General features: G+C 45.1%; 1 protein-coding gene across 2 annotated transcripts in view; it reads right to left on the reverse strand.

The window, feature by feature from the left end:
* The window catches only part of LOC139374688 (TEA domain family member 1a), a 103,898-nt gene that overhangs the window by 50,816 nt on the left and 33,016 nt on the right, over positions 1-20,066 (reverse strand). For both annotated transcript variants that reach the window (XM_071115766.1, XM_071115758.1), the window contains exon 3: positions 18,701-18,941. In XM_071115766.1, the coding sequence (XP_070971867.1) occupies positions 18,701-18,941 (241 nt within the window). The remainder of the gene's footprint in view (positions 1-18,700; positions 18,942-20,066) is intronic.

Genomic DNA, 20,066 nt, shown 5'->3' on the forward strand with positions numbered 1-20,066 from the left:
GAATGGACCCAGCGACTTCGGATCCTCTCCACTCAGCCGTCGGGATCCAGGGAGCGATGCTAGGCAGACACGAGCAGGAATTGTCTGCTGCTCGACATGCCGTTGAGACCCTGGCCACCCAAGTCTCCAACCTCACAGAACAGGTTCACCATCTCCGCCTCGATCCACCGGCCACTTCCAGGGCTTTCGAATCTCCGGAGCCCAGAATCAATAACCCGCCGTGTCACTCTGGGGAGCCCACTGAATGCCGCTCGTTCCTCACCCAGTGTGATATTGTGTTTTCTCTCCAGCCCTACACTTTCTCCAGGAGCACTGCTCGTGTCGCCTACGTCATATCTCTCCTTATTGGACGGGCTCGTGAGTGGGGCACGGCAATCTGGGAGGCAAGGGCTGAGTGTACTAACCAGTATCAGGACTTTAAGGAGGAGATGATACGGGTTTTTGATCGATCTGTTTTTGGGGAGGAGGCTTCCAGGGCCCTGTCTTCCCTATGTCAAGGTAATCGATCCATAACAGACTACTCTATTGAGTTTCGCACTCTTGCTGCCTCCAGTGGCTGGAACGAGCCGGCTTTGCTCGCTCGTTTTCTGGAGGGTCTCCGCGCAGAGGTAAAGGATGAGATTCTCTCCCGGGAGGTTCCTTCCAGCGTGGATTCCTTGATGGAACTCGCTATTCGCATTGAGCGACGGGTTGATCTTCGTCACCGAGCTCGTGGAAAGGAGCTCGCGTTCTCCGTTGCCCCCCTCTCCGCATCACTACCATCTTCCTCTGCCGGCTCGGGTGCTGAGCCCATGCAGCTGGGAGGTATCCGCATCTCGACTAAGGAGAGGGAACGGAGAATCACCAACCGCCTCTGTCTCTATTGCGGTTCCGCTGGTCATTTTGTCACTTCATGTCCAGTAAAAGGCCAGAGCTCATCAGTAAGCGGAGGGCTACTGGTGAGCGCTACTACTCCTGTCTCTCCTTCAAGATCCTGCACTACCTTGTCGGTCCATCTACGCTGGACCGGTTCGTCAGCTTCCTGCAGTGCCTTAATAGACTCTGGGGCGGAGGGCTGTTTTATGGACGAGACCTGGGCTCGGGAACATGACATTCCTCTCAGACAGTTAAAGGAGCCCACGGCCTTGTTCGCCCTGGATGGTAGTCCTCTCCCCAGGATTCAGCGTGAGACGCTACCTTTAACCCTCACTGTTTCTGGTAATCATAGTGAAACCATTTTTTTTTAAATTTTTCGTTCACCTTTTACACCTGTTGTTTTGGGCCATCCCTGGCTAGTTTGTCATAATCCTTCCATTAATTGGTCTAGTAATTCTATCCTCTCCTGGAACGTCTCTTGTCATGTGAAATGTTTAATGTCTGCTATCCCTCCTGTTTCCTCTGTCTCTTCTTCACAGGAGGAGCCTGGTGATTTGACAGGGGTGCCGGAGGAATATCACGATCTGCGCACGGTGTTCAGTCGGTCCAGGGCCACCTCTCTTCCTCCACACCGGTCGTATGATTGTAGTATTGATCTCCTTCCGGGAACCACCCCCCCCCGGGGTAGACTATACTCTCTGTCGGCTCCCGAACGTAAGGCTCTCGAAGATTATTTGTCTGTAGCTCTTGACGCCGGTACCATAGTCCCCTCCTCCTCTCCCGCCGGAGCGGGGTTTTTTTTTGTCAAGAAGAAGGACGGGTCTCTGCGCCCCTGCATAGATTATCGAGGGCTGAATGACATAACAGTGAAGAATCGTTATCCGCTTCCTCTTATGTCTTCAGCCTTCGAGATCCTGCAGGGAGCCAGGTTTTTCACTAAGTTGGACCTTCGTAACGCTTACCATCTCGTGCGCATCAGGGAGGGGGACGAGTGGAAGACGGCGTTTAACACTCCGTTAGGGCACTTTGAATACCGGGTTCTTCCTTTCGGCCTCGCTAACGCTCCAGCTGTCTTTCAGGCATTAGTCAATGATGTCCTGAGAGACATGCTGAACATCTTTGTTTTCGTTTACCTTGACGATATCCTGATTTTTTCACCGTCACTCCAGATTCATGTTCAGCACGTTCGACGTGTCCTCCAGCGCCTTTTAGAGAATTGTCTTTTTTTGAAGGCTGAGAAGTGCACTTTTCATGCCTCCTCCGTCACATTTCTCGGTTCTGTTATTTCCGCTGAAGGCATTAAGATGGATCCCGCTAAGGTCCAAGCTGTCATTGATTGGCCCGTCCCTAAGTCACGCGTCGAGCTGCAGCGCTTTCTCGGCTTCGCGAACTTCTATCGTCGTTTCATCCGTAATTTCGGTCAGGTGGCAGCTCCTCTCACAGCCCTTACTTCTGTCAAGACGTGCTTTAAGTGGTCCGTTTCCGCCCAGGGAGCTTTTGATCTCCTCAAGAATCGTTTTACATCCGCTCCTATCCTTGTTACACCTGACGTCTCTAGACAGTTCGTTGTCGAGGTTGACGCGTCAGAGGTGGGCGTGGGAGCCATTCTTTCTCAGCGCTCCCTCTCTGACGACAAGGTCCACCCATGCGCGTATTTTTCTCATCGCCTGTCGCCGTCGGAACGTAACTATGATGTGGGTAACCGCGAACTGCTCGCCATCCGGTTAGCCCTAGGCGAATGGCGACAGTGGTTGGAGGGGGCGACCGTTCCTTTTGTCGTTTGGACTGACCATAGGAACCTTGAGTACATCCGTTCTGCCAAACGACTTAATGCGCGTCAGGCGCGTTGGGCGCTGTTTTTCGCTCGTTTCGAGTTCGTGATTTCTTATCGTCCGGGCTCTAAGAACACCAAGCCTGATGCTTTGTCTCGTCTCTTCAGTTCTTCAGTAGCCTCCACTGACCCCGAGGGGATTCTCCCTGAGGGGCGTGTTGTCGGGTTGACTGTCTGGGGAATTGAGAGGCAGGTAAAGCAAGCGCTCACTCACACTCCGTCGCCGCGCGCTTGTCCTAGGAACCTTCTTTTCGTTCCCGTTCCTACTCGTCTGGCCGTTCTTCAGTGGGCTCACTCTGCCAAGTTAGCTGGCCACCCTGGCGTTCGGGGTACGCTTGCTTCCATTCGCCAGCGTTTTTGGTGGCCCACCCGGGAGCATGACACGCGTCGTTTCGTGGCTGCTTGTTCGGTCTGCGCGCAGACTAAGTCCGGTAACTCTCCTCCTGCCGGCCGTCTCAGGCCGCTTCCTATTCCCTCTCGACCGTGGTCTCACATCGCCTTAGATTTTGTCACCGGACTGCCTTCGTCAGCGGGGAAGACTGTCATTCTTACGGTTGTCGATAGGTTCTCTAAGGCGGCTCATTTCATTCCCCTTGCTAAGCTTCCTTCTGCTAAAGAGACGGCACAAATCATCATCGAGAATGTTTTCAGAATTCATGGCCTTCCGTCAGACGTCGTTTCGGACAGAGGTCCGCAATTCACGTCTCAATTTTGGAGGGAGTTTTGCCGTTTGATTGGGGCTTCCGTCAGTCTCTCTTCCGGCTTTCACCCCCAGTCTAACGGTCAAGCAGAACGGGCCAATCAGACTATTGGTCGCATCTTACGCAGTCTTTCTTTTCGCAACCCTGCGTCTTGGTCAGAACAGCTCCCCTGGGCAGAATACGCCCACAACTCGCTTCCTTCGTCTGCGACCGGGCTATCTCCTTTTCAGAGTAGCCTCGGGTACCAGCCTCCGCTGTTCTCATCTCAGTTCGCCGAGTCCAGCGTCCCCTCCGCTCAGGCTTTTGTCCAACGTTGCGAGCGCACCTGGAAGAGGGTCAGGTCTGCACTTTGCCGTTATAGGACGCAGACTGTGAGGGCTGCTAATAAGCGTAGAACTAAGAGTCCTAGATATTGTCGCGGTCAGAGAGTTTGGCTCTCCACGCAGAACCTTCCCCTTAAGACGGCTTCTCGCAAGTTGACCCCGCGGTTCATTGGTCCGTTCCGTATTTCTCGGGTCATTAATCCTGTCGCAGTTCGACTTCTTCTTCCGCGATACCTTCGTCGCGTCCACCCGGTCTTCCATGTCTCCTGCATCAAGCCCGTCCTTCGCGCCCCCGCTCGTCTCCCCCCCCCCCCCCCCATCCTTGTCGAGGGCGCACCCATCTACAGGGTCCGTAGAATTTTGGACATGCGTCCTCGGGGCCGTGGTCACCAGTACCTCGTAGATTGGGAGGGGTACGGTCCTGAGGAGAGGAGTTGGGTTCCCTCTCGGGACGTGCTGGACCGTGCGCTGATCGAGGATTTCCTCCGTTGCCGCCAGGTTTCCTCCTCGAGTGCGCCAGGAGGCGCTCGGTGAGTGGGGGGGTACTGTCATGTACTGTCATGTTGTGTCTTGTCTCTGTCCTTTCCCTTCACCCTGTCTCCCTCTGCTGGTCGTTGTTAGGTTACCTTTTCTCCCCCTCTTTCCCCCAGCTGTGCCTTGTCTCCTCCTAACCACCTCGTCACCCCTTTTCCCACCTGTTCCCTTTTTCCCTCTGATTAGGTCCCTATATCTCTCTCTGTTTCTGCTCCTGTCCTTGTCGGATTCTTGTTTGTTGTGTTTCATGCCTGAACCAGACTGTCGTCATGTTTGCTGTAACCTTGTCTTGTCCTGTCGGAATCTGCCGGTCCGTCTGAGCCTACCTATGTTTGGTAATTAAAGAAGCTCTGTTTAAGTTAATTCGCTTTTGGGTCCTCATTCACGCACCGTAACAAGAGACCCGGAAAACCTGAGTCTACGCCTTCACTATGGTGAATCACTAAAACAATACAGAAATACACTACGGAAAAAGAAGGATAGGCACGTCAGAAATCAGCTCAATGTAATTGAAAAATCCATAGACTCTAACCACTTCTGGGAAAATTGGAAAACATTAAACAAACAACAACACAAATAATTATCTATCCAAAATGGAGATGTATGGGTAAACCACTTCTCCAATTATTTTTGGCTCTATAACAAAGAACAAAGAACAAACAGCAAAAACATATACATGATCAAATACAAATCTTAGAATCAACTATTAAAGACTACCAGAACCCACTGGATTCTCCAATAACCTTGAATGAACTACAGGACAAAATGAAAACCCTCCAACCCAAAAAGGCCTATGGTGTTGATGGTATCCTCTATGAAATGATCAAATATACAGACAACAAATTCCAATTGGATACACTACAACTGTTTACATCATCCTTATCTCTGACATCTTCCCCAATATTTGGAAACAAGGACTGATCACCCCAATCCACAAAAGTGGAGACAAATTTGACCCCAATAACTACCGTGGGATATGCGTCAACTGCAACCTTGGGAAAATCCTCTGCATTATCATTAACAGCAGACTCGTATGTTTTCTCAGTGAAAACAATGTACTGAGCAAGTGTCAAATTTTCTTTTTACCAAATTATCGTATGACAGACCACGTATTCACCCTGCACACCCTAATTGACAAACAAACAAACAAAGGCAAAGTCTTCTCTTGCTTTGTTGATTTCAAAAAAGCCTTCGACTCAATTTGGCATGAGGGTCTGCTATACAAATTGATGGAAAGTGGTGTTGGGGGAAAAACATACGACATTATAAAATCCATGTAAACAAAGAACAAGTGTGCAGGTTAAAATAGGCAAAAAAACACACACATTTCTTCACACTGGGCCGTGGGGTGAGACAGGGATGCAGCTTCAGCCCCACCCTCTTCAACATATATATCAACGAATTGGCGAGGGCACTAGAACAGTCTGCAGCACTCGGCCTCACCCTACTAGAATCTGAAGTCAAATGTCTACTGTTTGCTGATGATCTGGTGCTTCTGTCACCAACCAAGGAGGGCCTACAGCAGCACCTAGATCTTCTGCACAGATTCTGCCAGACCTGGGCCTTTACAGTAAATCTCAGTAAAACCAAAATAATGGTGTTCCAAAAAAGGTCCAGTCGCCAGGACCACAAATACAAATTCCATCTAGACACTGTTGCCCTAGAGCACACAAAAACTATACATACCTTGGCCTAAACATCAGCACCACAGGTAACGTCCACAAAGCTGTGAACGATCTGAGAGACAAGGCAAGAAGGGCATTCTGTGCCATCAAAAGGAACATAAAAGGACATACCAATTAGGATCTGGCTAAAAATACTTGAATCAGTTATAGAACCCATTGCCCTTTATGGTTGTGAGATCTGGGATCCGCTCACCAACCAAGAATTCACCAAAAGGGACAAATATCAAATTGAGACTCTGCATGCAGAAAATATCCTCTGTGAACAACGTAGAACACCAAATGATGCATGCAGAGCAGAATTAGGCCGATACCCGCTAATTATCAAAATCCAGAAAAGAGACGTTAAATTCTACAAGCACCTAAAAATAAGTGATTCCCAAACCTTCCATAACAAATCCATCACCTACAGAGAGATTAACCTGGAGAAGAGTTCCCTAAGCAAGCTGGTCCTGGGGCTCTGTTCACAAACACATCCCACAGAGCCCCAGGACAGCAACACAATTAGTCCCAACCAAATCATGTGAAAACTAAAAGATAATTAATTGACACATTGGAAAGAATTAACAAAAAAACAGAGGAAACTAGAATGCTATTTGGCCCTGAACAGAGAGTACACAGTGGCAGAATACCTGACCACTGTGACTGACCCAAACTTAAGGAAGCTTTGAGTATGTACAGACTCAGTGAGCATAGCCTTGATATTGAGAAAGGCCGCCATAGGCTGACCTGGCACTCAAGAGAAGACAGGCTATGTGCACACTGCCCACAAAATTAGGTGGAAACTGAGCTGCACTTCCTAACCTCCTGACCAATGTATGACCATATTAGAGACACATATTTCCCTCAGATTACACAGATCCACAAAGATTTTGAAAACAAACCCGATTTTGATAAACTCCCATATCTTCTCTCTCTCTCTCTCTCATATCTCATATCTCAGGTCGTACATTTCTGGAGGAGACTCTCTCCCCCTGACCATGCAGAAAGAGACACATAGAGAGAACAAAGGACTTCACATGGCAAACTGATACAAAAGGTCCACTTGTAAGAATGTGGGAATGGTCCGTGGACACTTAAGGGGCGGGTATGATGAGTGTGTTTCATTTGGTGACCTCAGACAGGACAGGATACACAACTATATCTCTGAATGTGTTCACTCCTCAATTATGGGGTTTGCGTCTAATTCTTGTATAAAATGAATGAGTAAAGATGAAACTATTTGTGAAATGATGTAAGGTGATGTTAAACCTTTAATGAAAGATAATTGTATTCCGTTTAAAGTTTAACCAAGTCATTGGCCCACTCCCGTGAGCACAGACATGATCTGGTGTCATGGAACAGCCCTTTTCTACTGTTACGAATAAAAAACCTGAGGAAATCCTCCTCCTCCTTCCTTGTAACCATAACTGTTGTTTGTTTGTGCATTTCTGTAATTATTTATTTAGTTAGTAAATAAATTATTAAGACAATTGGTATATGGATGATTCGTAGTAAAGGCTGGGTTTGTACAGATAACCAACAATTTCTGACGTTTGGAATGAGGCTAACTTGAGGTAAAGAATAATTCATTAATCAGAAGACTAATTGATCAGAAATGTAAATATCTGAAGAGTTATACTAGGAAAATTATAAGTTTGTAATCTGAAGATTTTCCTTGGTGCCCCGACTTCCTAGTTAATTATATTTACATGATTAGTTTAATCACATAATAATAATTACAGAGAATTGATTTAATAAAATAACAGTCTACACTTTAATGATGCCAAAGACACAACATTATTGTATGAAGATCGGTTTCTAATTCTGTTACTGTAAAAATGGCAGGTCTTTGTATGTCATGACATTGAGGTTTCATCACCGCGCGTGTGTGTGTGTGTGTATGAGAGAGTGAGAGTGAGAGAGAGAGAGAGAGAGAGAGAGGGAGAGAGATATGACAGGCACAGGCCTGCCCTGCATGGTCACAGCTTACACCCCTCTGGAGGCACACAGGCTCACATTACTGAAGCATTCTTCCAACCATTCCTACCATTGCACACCAATAGCCATTAATAAAAAATAAACAGTGGAGGTCTTGATTATCTTTCTCTTCCAATAACAATGTCTTTAATATGAAAATACAGTCTTTGTTACAGTACAGCAGCAGGCATCTCCATCTCTTCTGTCAGTATCCCTGCTTCAGGGTTGGAAAGGTAAAGGTTTCAACCAACACCACAATACACCCAGACCATTATAATGCTTCTCTAGGTCACAACACAAACAGTTTTGTTGCCTTACATTTCTCCATACATTTCCAGAGCACTTGTAATTTGAATTTTACACGCCTTCAATAAACCTCCCTGACCTCCATTGTGCATAGTCAATAACCTGCCTTTCTAAAAGGACAAAGTCATGTCGCACCACTAAGGTCGTAAAATAACTGATCACAGCTCGCCTACCTAAAATTACCCTTCCAAAAAATTTCACACCACAAAAGACAACTCCCCTCTACACATAATGCAGAAAATACAGCTGAACTATTGACTTATTTTACACAAAGCCTGTGCAATTATTTCGATCAGAGTAGTAAAAATACATTGAGAAGTGCAACTTCAGTGTGTTTTCATCCTTTGTTGAAGATAACATGTGTAGATCGCACTATTTTCTCTCTCTAAGCATTATCTTGGCTCTCTAAGAAGCAGGATAAATTGTATGGGAAGTATGTAAAGTTTAAAGAGAGGATAACTCTGTGGAGCTGTTCCTCAAGGTGAGCCTTTCCCACAATGCCATACAGGTCCATGCCAGGGAGAATGAGTGGCTCAGTGTCAATACCAACTCTGCCCGCACCACAGAGCTACTGTACTGTAGAAAGCAAGCTGGCATGGGCATCGACTGACAGACAGGCAGACCACTAGCTGTTTGTAACACGACTTTAAACAATCTCTTTGAGACTTGAGGACATTACAGAAACTCAACTTAAGCTGCTAGCATTTATAGTTGTATTTGTACTAATACAGCACCAGGTCACACTTATAAATGCTAGAAGCAGAAGTTGAGGCTCTGTACTGTACCCATCATAGAGTGAAGTATGCTGTAATGTTACACGTTACTGTAGCTCCATGACGTTGTATGTACCATACTGAGAGGACAGCCTGAAGGAGACCCCATTACACGAGGACTGTATGTCTTCTCATACTGGGCATGCTGGCAGCTTGGATGCACAAGATCTTATCCACAATAGCTAGAAGGTAGAGATGAGATATTCTCATGTAAACCAAATCAATGCTCACCAGTACACCGTTTCCATTCCCTCGTTTATAAACCATTTTTTTTGTTTTAATCATTTTAATTGAGCTATTTGTTGGTGACAGTGTCAATGCACTGGATTTTACATTTAAAATATCTCAGAACTTAAAAAGGGCCAAATCCAGTCACTATCTGCACCTCAGTCACTACCTGTTCCAAAAGCAGAGGGGGTAAATGTCACTAATGGTGCTAGCTACATACGCCAACCTGCCTCTGCTCTGATCTCTCCTCCAGCTAAACCATGCTGGGATTTTTGGCCTGGCCAACAGAGTGACAGCAGATTGCTATGGTCTAATGGTGATGAGGCATCATGACAGGCCTCTCCACCCTCAGGATAAATGGTGGCAGAATGGAACCACAACAGAGTCCTATCTGCTCCTCATCTAACCCAGCAGGAGACTGTCAATACTATTTAAAAACACAGATTTCTCTCTGGAGTTAATCGCTCTGACAAAAGAAGTGCAATGTGGCCTCTGGTGATGATGTCAGGAAAATGTCCCATTCTTCTCTGAATTGGATTACACTGTGGTGTGGTCGATAACTTCACAGACAACATGCATTAATACAGCATGTGGAGGAGGTATATGTGTTGTGATCAGTCAGCCCCTAGCAGTCCTAGGGTTCCTCAGAGACTTCCCCCAGCCCCAGTCATTCCCCTCAGCCCCAGTAATCCCTTCCCCAGCCACCCCCCCAGCTCCAGTCACTCCCCCCAGCTCCAGTCACCCACCCAGCTCCAGTCACCCCCCAGCTCCAATCACACCCCCAGCACTAGCCACTCTCTCCCCAGCTCCAATCACCCACCCAGCTCCAGTCACCCCCCAGCTCCAGTCACCCCCCCAGCTCCAGTCACCCCCCCAGCTCCAGTCACTCCCCCCAGCTCCAGTCACTCCCCCCAGCTCCAGTCACCCACCCAGCTCCAGTCACTCCCCCCAGCTCCAATCACACCCCCAGCACTAGCCACTCTCCCCAAGCTCCTATCACCCACCCAGCTCCAGTCACTCCCCCCAGCTCCAGTCACTCCCCCCAGCTCCAATCAGCCCCCCAGCACTAGCCACTCTCCCCCAGCCACCCCCACCTAGTCGGCCCCCCCCCCTCCCCCCAGTCAATAAACATTGTTTAGAGTAAAAAGGCAGTTGCTATAGAGACAGTTACTAATTAACTGCATTGAGCGGAGGGAGCAGAGGGCTGAAGAGAGGCACTCAGGAGGACCAGAACCTCGCCTCACTCCGCCTCCTCTAGTGAGCAATCTAGGCCGCTCTGCGTCATTCCTCCAGTCTCTCAATGTTCAGATTCCAATGCCACCCAACACGGTACCGCAAAGTACCTCGTCAAACAATGTCTCATGCCGTGAGAGCTCAATCACTGTCTGTTGTCTCATAAGGATGCAACCCGGCGGACAGCAAAATGAAGTTATTGAATCCAGGCCATCTGTGTGGTTCCAGCACTAACTAATGCAAACCATTGTATTTCTATCAACCAACCCACTTAAATCAGCCTAGAGCACCTCTCTGTTTGGGGGAGGGCTCACAGCATAGTGATCAACAGGATTTAAAGGCAATGATCCCGCGTTAGCGGAGACTGGATTCATGGTAAACGCTGCATATGTCGGCTCAATTGGAAATTACCTTTCAATTTAGATTGTGCAATCTGTAACGATTCGGCGATACAGATTAAATTAGAGCCCTAAAGTGGCCTTAAGTGTTTTAAATGTTTTTTGAGTAAAATTCCAGAGAGATCATTCTTATGTCTACAGATGGTAAACAAACAATCAACTGAGTCTAGAAAATATCCAATACTGAGGACCTCTGCCCTACCCTGTTCTGATCCTACTCAATAAATCACAACCCTGAAGCAGTCGTGCAAAATTCAATAAACAAAAACTCAGACACAAAGTAGATGAATCTATTTGACTCCATTGTGGGTCAAGAGCCTCAGAAACAACCTGAATACATTATACAGCACAGTATGCATCACTGTTGAATTATACACAACAATGTATAGAAGTACACACACTTATAACCAGCAGAAGTTCACAAAAAGCTCCCGAAGTGCCACAGTGCTGATAATTTTGAAATTAAAAATGTTTCTAGTTTCTCCATATCTTACATAAGATGTCTTACTCAGTAAGAGGACTGAGTTTGAAACAGACTGTGAGCTTGGGTAGTGAGGTCACATGAGAACAGTGGCAACGAACCATATAGATTATTCAAAGTAGCCACCCTTTACCTTGATGACAGCTTTGCACACTCTTGGCATTCTCTCAAACAGCAACATGAGGAATGCTTTACCAACCATTTTAAAGGAGTTCCCATATATACTGATCACTTGTTGGCGGCTTTTCCTTCACTCTGCGGTCCAACTCATCCCAAACCATCTCAATTAGGTTGAGGTCGGGTGTTTGTGGAGGCCAGGTCATCTGATGCAGTAAGCTATCACTTTTCTTGGTCAAATAGCCCGTACACAGCCGGAAGGTGTGTTGGGTCATTGTCCTGTTGAAAAACAAATGATAGTCCCACTAAGCGCAAAACAGATGGGATGGTGTATCACTGCAGAATGCTGTGGTAGACATGCTGGTTAAGTGTGCCTTGAACTCGAAATAAATCACTGACAGTATCACCAGCAAAGCACCCCCAAACCATCACACCTCCTCCTCCATGCTTCATGGTGGGAACCCTACATGCGGAGATCATCCGTTCACCTAATCTGCGTCTCACAAAGGCACGGCGGTTGGAACCAAAAATCTCAAATTTGGACTCAACAGGCCAACAGACAGATTTCCACTGGTCTAATGTCCATTGCTCATGTTTCTTGGCCAAAGCAAGTATCTTCTTATTATTGGTGTCCTTTAGTAGAGGTTTCTTTGCAGTAAGTCAACCATGAAGGACTGATTCACGCAGTCTCCTCTGAACAGTTGATGTTGCGATGTGTCTGTTAATTGAACTCTGTGAAGCATTTATTTGGGCTGCAATTTCTGACGTGCAGTTAAGTAATTAACTTATCCTCTGCAGCAGAGGTAACTCTGGGTCTTCCTTTCCTGTGACGGCCCTCATGAGAGAGTTTCATCATAGTGCTTCATGGTTTTTACGACTGCAATTGAAGAAACTTTCAAAGTTATTGAAATGTTTCAGATTGATTGACCTTCATGTCTTAAAGTAATGACGGACTGTCGTTTCTCTTTGCTTATTTGAGTTGTTCTTGCCATAATATGGACTTGGTCTTTCAAATAGGGCTATCTTCTGTATACCACCCCTACCTTGTCACAACACAACTGATTGGCTTAATTCCACAAATTAACTCTTAACAATGCACACCTGTTAATTGAAATACATTCCAGGTGACTACCTCATGAAACTGGTTGAGAGAATGCCAAGAGTGTGTAAAGCTGTCATCAAGGCAAAGGGTGGCTACTTTGAAGAATCTCAAATATAAAATAACACTTTTTTTGGTTACTACAGTCATGGCCAAAAGTTTTGAGAATGACACAAATATTAATTTTCACAAAGTTTGCTGCTTCAGTGTCTTGAGATATTTTTGTCAGATGTTACTATGGAATACTGAATTATAATTACAAGCATTTCATAAGTGTCAAAGGTTTTTATTGACAATTACATGAAGTTGATGCAAAGAGTCAATATTTGCAAGGTTGGCCCTTCTTTTTCAAGTCCTCTGCAATCCACCCTGGCATGCTGTCAATTAACTTCTGGGCCACATCCTGACTGATGGCAGCTCATTCTTGCATAATCAATGCTTGGAGTTTGTCAGAATTTGTGGGGTATTGTTTGTCCACCCGCCTCTTGAGGATTGACCACAAGTTCTCAATGGGAATAAGGTCTGGGGAGTTTCCTGGCCATGGACCCAAAATATCCATGTTTTGTTCCCCGAGCCACTTAGTTATCAATTTTGCCTGGCAGTTCTTCTCAAATAGTGGGGCGCGCCCCCCTGGGGGGGACTCGGAGCGATGCTAGGGGGGGCTCGTGTGACCCCGGGGAACATGCTTTTTTTTGCCGCGGGGATTCGTTTTTTTTTGCACCGAACAAGAGCACACAGCACAGAGCAGGAGATATGAAGTGCAGATAACAAACCCATAAGAGACCAAATATGATTTTTAGAAAAATATTTAACAGGGATGAAAAGAAAGGCGGAGAGAGACGGAGTTAATGAGACAAACGTAAGTCTCCCGAAAGCTAAGACGAGGAAATATGACGAAGCGTATGTAGCGCTTGGCTTCACTGTGACTACGGTGGGAGACGAGGAAAGACCGGTATGTTTACTGTGTCTAAAAATGTTGGCAGCGGACAGCATGAAGCCAAATAAATTAAGGCATCACTTAAAGACATTACACCCCAATAACGCTAATAAGCCGCTTGAGTTTCTTCAGCGAAAATGTGCCGAATATTGCCAACAATCGTCCCGCTTTGTGAATGCTACTTCAGTAAACCAGCGAGCACTCTTAGCATCATATAAGGTGGCATACCAAATTGATCAGTGCAAAAAAAAACTCAATAGCAGAGGAGCTGATACTGCCTGCAGCATTAGACATGGTCTCTGTCATGCTGGGTGACGCAAGTGCTGCAAAAATAAAAACTATCCCTCTGTCCAATGACACTGTCGCCAGACGTATAAATGACATTACTAACGATCTTAAAGAACAGCTGGTAGATAAACTCAAAGACAAACGTTTTGCCTTACAGTTCGATGAAGCAACTGACAGCAACAAAGACTGTTTGTTTATCTCTTATGTACGTTTATGTAACTCCCTGTGTGAGGATCTACTTTTTTTGTAAATATGTCAGAGACAGAGCCACAGCTGAAGAGCTATTCAAAATGCTGGACTGCTTCCTGACTGAGAATGGGCTAAAGTGGGAGAACTGTATTGGTTTTTGCAGTGATGGTGCACAGACCATGGCAGAGATGAGAAAAGGACTTCGGGCACTCATCAAGAAGGCCTCACCTAATGCTGAGTGGACACACTGTGTTATACACAGAGAAGCACTGGCATCAAGGCACCTTTCCTCTGAATTAAGTGAGGTTATGACTGACATTGTAGGTGTAGTCAATTTTATAAAGACCAGACCACTAAAAACAAGAGTCTTCTCTGCTATCTGTGAGGAGATGGGAGCTGAACATCAAGCTATGCTGTTTCACAGTGAAGCAAGGTGGCTGTCACGAGGAAAAGTCTTGTCCCGAGTTTTTGAGCTCAGAAAGCAGATAAGAATGTTTTCGGAGCAGGAGCACAAGTATGACCTCGCAGAAACATTTTGTGATGAGAACTTCCTGGCAAAACTGGCCTACCTGAGTGACATATTTGGAAAGCTAAATGAACTAAATCTACAGCTTCAAGGGAAAGATAAACACCTCCCTCAGGTCACAGACAAGATCAGCTCTTTCACTCGAAAGCTTGCAATGTGGGGCAGGCGACTTGATGAAGGAAATACTGATTCATTCGAGAACCTGCATGAATTTGTTGACACTACTGACTATGATGCCACCTCAGTGATTCCATATATTATGGAGCATATTTCATCACTGATGGGATTCTTTAAAAAGTACTTCCATGAAAACAGTTCATAATATGACTGGGTGAGAGATCCTTTCAATGCACCAGCTCCAACTGGTTTCAGCTCTGCAGAGGAGGACCAGTTCATTGATATGACGTCTGACTCCACATTGAGACTGAGGTTCACATCACAGACACTGAGTGAGTTCTAGCTGTGTGTAGAGAGGCAGTATCCACTCTTAGGGCAGAGGGCCATGGTCATCTTCTTCCTTTTGCAACATCTTATCTTTGTGAGACTGGCTTCTCTTCTGTTACTGCACTGAAGACCAAGTACCAGGGGTCCCAGCTAAACATTGAGCAGGAGCTGTGAGTTGCAGTATCATGCTTCAAACCCCGCTTCGAAAAGCTGTGCTTTGCAAAATGTGCTCATTGTAGCCATTAATCCTGACTTCCTCATTTTGATAAAAATAAATCAGCACAAATTGTTTTATTCATTTTTGTTTAATACAGTGCCTTGCGAAAGTATTTGGCCCCCTTGAACTTTGCGACCTTTTGCCACATTTCAGGCTTCAAACATAAAGATATAAAACTGTATTTTTTTGTGAAGAATCAACAACAAGTGGGACACAATCATGAAGTGGAACGACATTTATTGGATATTTCAAACTTTTTTAACAAATCAAAAACGGAAAAATTGGGCGTGCAAAATTATTCAGCCCCTTTACTTTCAGTGCAGCAAACTCTCTCCAGAAGTTCAGTGAGGATCTCTGAATGATCCAATGTTGACCTAAATGACTAATGATGATAAATACAATCCACCTGTGTGTAATCAAGTCTCCGTATAAATGCACCTGCACTGTGATAGTCTCAGAGGTCCGTTAAAAGCGCAGAGAGCATCATGAAGAACAAGGAACACACCAGGCAGGTCCGAGATACTGTTGTGAAGAAGTTTAAAGCCGGATTTGGATACAAAAAGATTTCCCAAGCTTTAAACATCCCAAGGAGCACTGTGCAAGCGATAATATTGAAATGGAAGGAGTATCAGACCACTGCAAATCTACCAAGACCTGGCCGTCCCTCTAAACTTTCAGCTCATACAAGGAGAAGACTGATCAGAGATGCAGCCAAGAGGCCCATGATCACTCTGGATGAACTGCAGAGATCTACAGCTGAGGTGGGAGACTCTGTCCATAGGACAACAATCAGTTGTATATTGCACAAATCTGGCCTTTATGGAAGAGTGGCAAGAAGAAAGCCATTTCTTAAAGATATCCATAAAAAGTGTCGTTTAAAGTTTGCCACAAGCCACCTGGGAGACACACCAAACATGTGGAAGAAGGTGCTCTGGTCAGATGAAACCAAAATTGAACTTTTTGGCAACAATGCAAAACGTTATGTTTGGCGTAAAAGCAACACAGCTGAACACACCATCCCCACTGTCAAACATGGTGGTGGCAGCATCATGGTTTGGGCCTGCTTTTCTTCAGCAGGGACAGGGAAGATGGTTAAAATTGATGGGAAGATGGATGGAGCCAAATACAGGACCATTCTGGATGAAAACTTGATGGAGTCTGCAAAAGACCTGAGACTGGGACGGAGATTTGTCTTCCAACAAGACAATGATCCAAAACATAAAGCAAAATCTACAATGGAATGGTTCAAAAATAAACATATCCAGGTGTTAGAATGGCCAAGTCAAAGTCCAGACCTGAATCCAATCGAGAATCTGTGGAAAGAACTGAAAACTGCTGTTCACAAATGCTCTCCATCCAACCTCACTGAGCTCGAGCTCTTTTGCAAGGAGGAATGGGAAAAAATGTCAGTCTCTCGATGTGCAAAACTGATAGAGACATACCCCAAGCGACTTGCAGCTGTAATCGCAGCAAAAGGTGGCGCTACAAAGTATTAACTTAAGGGGGCTGAATAATTTTGCACGCGCAATTTTTCAGTTTTTGATTTGTTAAAAAAGTTTGAAATATTCAATAAATGTCGTTCCACTTCATGATTGTGTCCCACTTGTTGTTGATTCTTCACAAAAAAATACAGTTTTATATCTTTATGTTTGAAGCCTGAAATGTGGCAAAAGGTCGCAAAGTTCAAGGGGGCCGAATACTTTCGCAAGGCACTGTAGGTGTTTCATATATTGTGCTCCTGAGTTAATGTTGCTGATCAATTTGAATGTATTATTATTTATTGATTATATTTTATTTTATTTTTCAGTATCAAATGGTCAACAAAATGTTTACAGTAAATAAGGATGGATGTTTTTTTTTACATTTCAGGCAAATTGATGAACTTTAAGTCTTTTCTGTTACAGACTAAAAAACAATGTTAATAAAGTTATTCTTTGTTGTAAGTTGATCTATATTTCTTTATTTTTTATTTTTCTTTAATGTTAATAAGGATACAATGTTATGCAGAGGTGTACTTATAACAATTTTATAGACAAATTATACTATTTACAGTCACGGCGGAGAGTTGGGGGGCGTGAAATGTTTACTTCTTCCAAGGGGGGAGTAACAGAAAATAATTTGTAAATTAATGATTAAAAATCCTACAATGTGATTTTCTGGATTTTTTTCTTCTCGTTTTGTCTGTCATAGTTGAAGTGTACCTATGATGAAAATTACAGGCCTCTCTCATCTTTTTAAGTGGGAGAACTTGCACAATTGGTGGCTGACTAAATACTTTTTTGCCCCACTGTATTTCAAGGTGTCGGGAGCAACTGCTTGCATGCGCATTACCACTCCACTATGTCTCCCTGTCATGGGTTTTGCACCATCAGTACAGATACCAACATGAGCAGCAGCTACGTTTGACTACACACGGACCATTGTTGTAATTTCCGTGAGAGAGTAACGGTTAATGTGATTGGATGTTAATTATTTGACTAGGCTACCTGTATTTGACATTGTGGTGATACTTCGCTGAACACTAGATGGTTTAATTTTATTTTTGGGAGTGAAACGAGGCTACTCAGGTGAGAAAAAAACCTCAGAAAAAAACCTGAGAAAAAAACCTCAGAAAAAAACCTGAGAAAAAAACCTCACCCTGTTGGAAAATATAAAAGGACTGTTTGACAATTTTGTAAAAAAAAAAATGTGAACACCATTTTTATATGGCGTACCCCGCGGCATTGCACATGCCCTGTACACAGTTTGGGAATACCTGTTATAGTGCAATTAATGTATTGTTTAGTGTTGTGGCTTTGCTGGCATGCACCTAAAACATTATTTAATTTTTTGCCCCACCAAGATTTACATGCTAAAATCACCACAGCATGAGAGCTTATCTCGTTCCCAAACACTTCTGACCAAATGTGCGAAGAGTCTGGTGGACCAACTTGTCAAACTTGGCCTTCATTAGCCAATACAGAAAGATCAAGAGAATCTCCCGGCGCATAGGCATTGGCTTAATCTACCAACCAATCATATCCCACAACACCTTCTACCCCTAACCCTCACCATACCTCTCAATGTAATTATGACAAATTCTTCACTCAGTAGGTCACTCCCATAGAATTCTATGGTCACTCCCACTAAGGCCTACCTTGAATCATTGATATCCTAGGCTTATGTGCACTGTGCGAAATAGCCTGGGGACGAGGTTACATGAGAGCAGACAGAAGAGAGGAAGAGTGAGGGAGTGTGTGTGTGAGAAACAGGGGAAGGGGGAGGGGGGAGAGTGTACAGCGCAGCTGGTGGCAGACATAAGACCATCTGCTCCCCAGTAATGGTTCACACTAGCTTTAGTTCTAAACCCCTGCCTCCCTCCTGTAGCACTCAAGGCCTCCAGCAGAGACTGACTGGTCGCATCTCTCCCTAACTTACAGCACTTTCACTAACTTCCAGAAACACTGTACAGTATATGTGTTCCTTCTAATAATTCTAACTAAATATAGCTCCCACATTCTTCACTTCTGTGAACAATAGCGCAGTTCTAGCAGCCTTCGTTGGGGTTCTTCTCTTCCTCCTTGCTCGTAGCCTACTCACCATACATCTTTCCCTCGTCTGAGAGGATGATTTTCCTGCGCCCACAGGGGGGGTAGATGGCCAGCGCCTCCTGGAAGCTCTGTTCGATGTCGGGGCTCCACACCCCCTCGGGGTCCCCGTCCATGCCCTTGTCGGCCTCGTCGCTCATCCTCTCCATGTCGTCTGCAGGGCTCTCGCTTCCGCTCCAGCTGCTATGGTCCATGGTGGCAGTGCGCTCGTCCAAGCCCAGGCCCTGAGCACACTAGTAGGAGAACATGGAGAGGAGCAGTGGAACAGACAGACAGTCAGTCAGTTAGTTAAAGAGCAGAATGTAAACAAATGATTTATATATACACACTAGATGACTGTTGATGGTGCTGTGTTGAAGCCACCGTGCCTCCATCTTGGCACTCCCCCAACATTGTATTTTTTTTTGGCAAACTATAGAAATGTATTTATTACGGTCTACATTCGTTTTTGCCACACATTATATTACAGATACCTTAATGCATACTTTTAAATGATATTATGTGAACAACACATAAACATTTAAATATTTTCCCATGTTACTGGTTGAATCTGTGTTTGTATCATTTGATTTACACAACATGTCTACCACTTTGAAGATAAAAAATATATTTTTATTGTGAAACAAACAAGAAATAAGACAAAAAAACAGAAAACTTGAGCGTGTATAACTATTCACCCCCCCCCCCCCCCCCCCCAAGTCAGTACTTTGTAGAGCTACCGTTTGCAGCAATCACAGCTGCAAGTCTCTTGGGGTGGATGTCTCTAAGCTTGACACATCTAGCCACTGGGATTTCTGCCCATTCTTCAAGGCAAAACTGCTCCAGATTCTTCAAGTTGGATGGGTTCCGCTGGTGTACACAACAATCTTTAAGGCAAACCACAGATTCTCAAATGGATTGAGGTCTGGGCTTTGACTAGGCTATTCCAAGACATTTAAATGTTTCCCCTTAAACCACTCAAGTGTTGCTTTAGCAGTATGCTTAGGGTCATTGTCCTGCTGGAAGGTGAACCTCCGTCCCAGTCTCAAATCTCTGGGAGACAAACAGGTTTCCCGCAATAATTTCCCTGTATTTAGCGCCATCCATCATTCCTTCAATTCTGACCAGTTTCCCAGTCCCTGTCAATGAAAAACACCCCCACGGCATGATGCTGCCACCACCGTGTTTCACTGTGGGGATGTAGTTCTCGGGGTGATGAGAGGTGTTGGGTTTGCGCCAGACATAGCATTTTCCCTGATTTTAGTCTCATCTGACCAGAGTACCTTCTTCCATATGTTTGGAGAGTCTACCACATGCCTTTTGGTGAACACCAAACGTGTTTGCTTATTTTTTCCTTAAGCAATGGCTTTTTTCTGGCC

The sequence above is a fragment of the Oncorhynchus clarkii genome, chromosome 2 (genome assembly GCF_045791955.1).
Source record: "Oncorhynchus clarkii lewisi isolate Uvic-CL-2024 chromosome 2, UVic_Ocla_1.0, whole genome shotgun sequence".
In the NCBI taxonomy this organism is placed as follows: Eukaryota; Metazoa; Chordata; class Actinopteri; order Salmoniformes; family Salmonidae; genus Oncorhynchus; species Oncorhynchus clarkii.